The sequence below is a fragment of the Benincasa hispida genome, chromosome 7 (genome assembly GCF_027475165.1).
Source record: "Benincasa hispida cultivar pf3 chromosome 7, pf3_genome.v1.1, whole genome shotgun sequence".
Taxonomy (NCBI): domain Eukaryota; kingdom Viridiplantae; phylum Streptophyta; class Magnoliopsida; order Cucurbitales; family Cucurbitaceae; genus Benincasa; species Benincasa hispida.
The window spans coordinates 40,000,194-40,004,997 of NC_143484.1; the positions used below are offsets into that span (position 1 = coordinate 40,000,194).

Below are 4,804 nucleotides of genomic sequence, written 5' to 3' on the forward strand. Positions count from 1 at the left end.
ATTAACTAATACGGTTGTTAACATAAATATAGTTCAATGGACATAAATTTTTTTATTGTCGACCTCGAAATTAGAGAGTCAATTCCTCTACCTGCATATTGTGAAAGAAAAAAATCACATTTATTTTTAAATTCATGAATCTATTACACATAAAATTGAATTTTGTATTTCATAGAATATTAAACTTTCAATTTTGTATCCAATAGGTATGTTAAAAAGTTTAAGGACTTATGAGACATAAAATTGAACATCTAAGAACTTATTAGATACTTTTTAAGTTTAAAGACCTATGTAATATAAACTTAAAAGTTTAGGGATTAGATCTAGTAGAAACATTTTCAGTTGAAGAACCTATTTTAACGCAAACATGAAAGTTGAGACTTTGTTTAGTAACCATTTAGTTTTTTTTTTTTTTTTTAAAAAAATAAAGATTATAAATTCTACTTTTATCTATATATTTCTTGGTTTAGTTGTTCATTTTCCACCAATACGTTCAAAAACAAAACCAAAATTTTAAAGCTAAAAAGTTAAAATGTGTTTTTGTTTTTTTGGAATTTGATTAAAAATCTAAGTGTTTTAATTAGAAATCTGAAAACCATACTATGAAATTTATGAGAAAACAAGTATAAATTTGAAGAATAGAAAACTAAAAACAAAATCATACCAAACATGGTGTTAGGGATTAAACTTATAATTCAATCTTTCATTTTTGTAGTTCAATAACATGCGAAGTAAAAGATTCAAACTTCTAATCTTTTAGTAAAAAACACATATATACAAATTAAATTATATTCTAGTCAACAAAATATCATGAGACTTAACCAAACTACAATTACCAAAATGAGGAGATTTTTGTATGGATTACCTTTTCAGGGGTGCTTTAATGATTAATGACCCGCCTCCCATTAACGAATGAAATTCAACCTTCTACTTGTAAGCACACATTATCGCAATGCAGTATGTGTTAGTGATCATGGTCTATCCTTGACCTAATACATCTACCGTGATCTTCATTTTTCTCCACTCCACCGCAAATATTCATGGTGAAAGCACAATAAAGTGAGAAAAATGAAGATCATGATAGACATTACTATACTAGATATGGTCATCCCTAATGCGATACTATATAAAATGGCAGTGAGTAAGCAAAAGATTAAATTTCATACGTTTGTGAAAGACATGTCATTAGTCATTTAGGAGTTAAAAAACGTCATCCATACAAAAATCTCCAAAACGAAACTTATGTACTTTTGTGTCAACCTAAATATAAACATTTATTGATGTTTTATGTATTTTTACATCGATAGTTATTTTTAAGCTTTAAATTAAGGCTTTATTGACGGTTTTATGTCACAAGCATCAACAAAACAAAAAACTTGTGTGTCAACAAAACCCAAATTTATAGTAATCATAATTTAGTATAATGGTCGTTGGAGTTAGGGATCAACAATGGTGGTTGGATGTTGCCGGAGTTGGCAACAAGCGATGGTTGCTGGAGTTGGCTCTCAAAGGTGGTCGCCAAAGGCAATCACGAAATTGGCCGTCGGAGGTGGTCACTGAAGTTGAGCAACGAGATCTAGTAGTGATGATGGTTGAGTATACTATTGGTAGACATTATATAAAATATCGATGACATATGAAACTGACTCCCAAATAATGAGTTAGTTAGTTCATATCTAAATTCAACCATGTCCCAAAAAAGGTCATATTTGCAATTAAACCAAACTATTCCCTACATCCTCTCTCCACACAAGATATGATGTGGATCCTGAAAACATTCCAGAAAGAGGCAAATGGCCCAAAATGAGGAAAGAAAGGGAATGGGGGATTGTGGTGGCGGACTATTTGCCTTCAAAGCTCCTTTGTTTTTTGGCGGTGATCTTCTTCTTCTCCTTCATCTTCTTCCTTACCAATCCCCAATCCAAAAAACTTAACCCTTAAGCCCCATTTCAATACCTTTGTCGGTATTCTCAGACTGTGACCTCTTCCCATTCCTCGATCCCCACACTCCCCATTCTCCTCCAAATCACAGCCCTACACGTACCCTTCTCTTCATGATCAATCCCCATAAAAACTTGCCGCCCAAGGACTCAACCACAAACCCAATACAGAGTGTGCCCTTCAATTCAACTTGAGCTTAGCAGAAACAGAACAGAACAGAGCAGAGCAGCAAGTGGGGGACAAGAAATAACCATCTCTGTTAGACCGCCTTCATAGACTGTGATTCAACAGTGTCTACTGTCAAAAATCTTATCGTACAAAGTTTTGAAAGAGCTTAAAAAAAACTAACCGGCCCCCCCTCCTTAGTCCTTCCCGTCTCTCCATCGCCCTCTTCTTCAGCAGTACAGAGGACGCATCAGGATCAGGCAGGAGTAAGAGTAGAAACGTCCTCTTGGGATCTTTGTACTATTTTTTTTCTTTTCTTTTCTGACCCTTTTGAGTACATTAAAGATAGGTACAGTTTTCTGGGCCAACCCTTTCGTGTGTATTTATATCCTGAATCGAGACCCACCCCCCACATTGTTTCCTTTTGTCTGTACTCCATTTGAAGCGAGAAAATGATGGGTTTTCTTCTTCTTCTTCAAAGAGAGATGTCTTTTCCAACACGGCTTTGATTTCTCCATTTGGTTGCACTGATTTTATACCTCGTCGTTCTTTGGGGTTCTCTCTGTTTTTTGTCCTTTTTTTTTTTTTTTGTTTTTTAAGTTTTCTGCCTTTTGTGGACTGTTGGATCTGATTAGGGTTTTGATTTTTTGAGTCATGGGGTTGTGATTTTAGGGCATTTTAGTGCAGTTATCGATCTGGGTTTTGTTCTATTGAAGTTTGAAAGAAGAAAGAAGCTGCAGAAGCGTCAAGGGATTAGCTAGTTTTTATTTTTTTTCACTTGCTGGGTCGTTGTTTCTCTTTGTCGTTATTCATTTTAGAGAGAGAAAGTGTGGGGGAAAGGGGAATAAAGGGAAAACAAGATAGAAACTTCTTTTGCTTGCCCCCATTGGATTCCCTCATTGGTTTCGTGTATATGTTTGTATTTGGTTTTCTTTTGGGGTTTTGATAATCTTGAAGAGAAGAAGAAATATAGAAGAAGAAATGGCGAATCGATGGTGGGCTGAAAATATACCCACCACCACAGACAGCAGCACCAGCAACCCTTATTCGACTCCATTAAAGCAAAGCTTAGAAGCTGCTGATGAAGAGAACTCCGGTAGCCATGAGAGAGCTGAACCAGGCAGCAGTTCAAGCACGCGCCGCCCTCGTGGCCGGCCGCCGGGATCTAAGAACAAGCCAAAGCCACCGGTGGTTGTAACGAAGGAGAGCCCCGATGCTCTTCGGAGCCATGTTTTGGAAATCGGCAGCGGCAGCGACATCGTTGAAAGCATCTCGAACTTCGCCCAGCGCCGGCAGCGAGGAGTTTCGGTTCTTAGCGGAAATGGGGTTGTCGCCAATGTTACTCTTCGACATCCGGCAGCCCCTGGCGGTGTTATTACGCTGCAGGGTCGATTCGATATCTTGTCGCTCTCTGGTGCTTTTTTGCCCGCCCCAGCTCCGCCAGGTGCTACTGGGTTAACTGTCTACTTGGCTGGCGGGCAGGGGCAGGTCGTTGGTGGCATTGTCGTTGGTGCACTCGTTGCAACCGGTCCAGTCATCGTCATTGCTGCCACTTTCACCAATGCGACATTCGAGCGGCTGCCGCTCGAGGACGAGGAGGTGGCTGCTGGAGACAAGTCTGGAACTAGCCAGAACAATTCAACTTCTCAGAGCATGGGGGAGCAACAACAGCATCAACAGCCGTCAATGGGAGTCTACAATATGGCTCCAAATTTGGTGCCAAATGGTCAGGTTTCTTCACATGATGTGTTTTGGAGTCCTCCTAGAGCCCCACCTCCATTTTAAGAGATATAGAGGGAAAGTGAGAGAGAAAGGAGAGAGATAATTAGGTGTTAGTTTTGTTTGAACTTTGAGAACTGATCAAATTTCTTTTTTCTGCTAAACATCTTGTCTAATTATCTGTAAGCATCATATATATCAAGTTGAGCTGGTAGGATTTTGTTTGTTTATACTTTGGTTTTCCTTTGTTTTTCTTGTTGAAACTCATTTCTCTTTTGTAATGTTGTGTTGTGTCATATGGAAATAACTATGATCATATGGGGATTCTTCTTTCTATATGCATCATTTCTGATTCTCATCTTTGGTCAGAATCAATGAATCTATAATGGTATAGGTGAACAAGTGGGGAAGTATGAATTTGGAGCCACAATATTCTTTGATCAGGTACATGCTTCTTTTTCTTTTACAGTATTTGCATATTCTCTTTCTCTTTCAGAATTATTTCTATGATCATTCTTCTTTCCAATATGCCTAGTATTATGGTTTTGAGGAACATTTATAAAAATTTGTTAGGGCGCGATCATGCACAAGTTTGAACTAGATTTGATGACAATTTAGGGTGCATGGTTTTTCTGCCATTGAAATATGGTGAATGGTTAGGATATCTTCTTTGACATAGACACATCTAAAGATTATTCTCTTAAACGTTTAGCCATAGGAATAGTAGTTTCCTATTTTCAATTCTAGATCATTCATACTCTCAAACTATTGAGACTTGTGAAACAAATCCCCCTAAAGGATTTGTAATGATGGGGTAAGCCTTATTTAGCTTTGGGTTATCGTTTGGTTTAAATGGTAAAGTTGATAAGAATTTTAGGTGAATAATGTCTGGAAAATGACAAAATTGATTGGTTTGATTTGGTTATCTATGAGGAGTTATCCAATTGAGTGTTGATTTTTTTTTTCAACTACTCCCACC

At 37.5% G+C, this 4,804-nt stretch overlaps 1 protein-coding gene across 1 annotated transcript; it reads left to right on the forward strand.

Moving 5' to 3' along the window:
- The first annotated feature begins 1,251 nt into the window (after positions 1-1,251).
- LOC120079451 (AT-hook motif nuclear-localized protein 15-like) lies at positions 1,252-4,161 on the forward strand. Its single transcript, XM_039033637.2, has one exon. It carries the CDS (start codon positions 3,088-3,090, stop codon positions 3,889-3,891), a length of 804 nt encoding a protein of 267 aa, XP_038889565.2. The 5' UTR covers positions 1,252-3,087; the 3' UTR covers positions 3,892-4,161.
- The last annotated feature ends 643 nt before the right edge of the window (positions 4,162-4,804 follow it).

What these genes read in the sequence shown, in the direction of transcription:
- LOC120079451 (XM_039033637.2), top strand. Translation starts at nt 3,088, where the DNA reads ATGGCGAATCGATGGTGGGCTGAAAATATACCCACCACCACAGACAGC.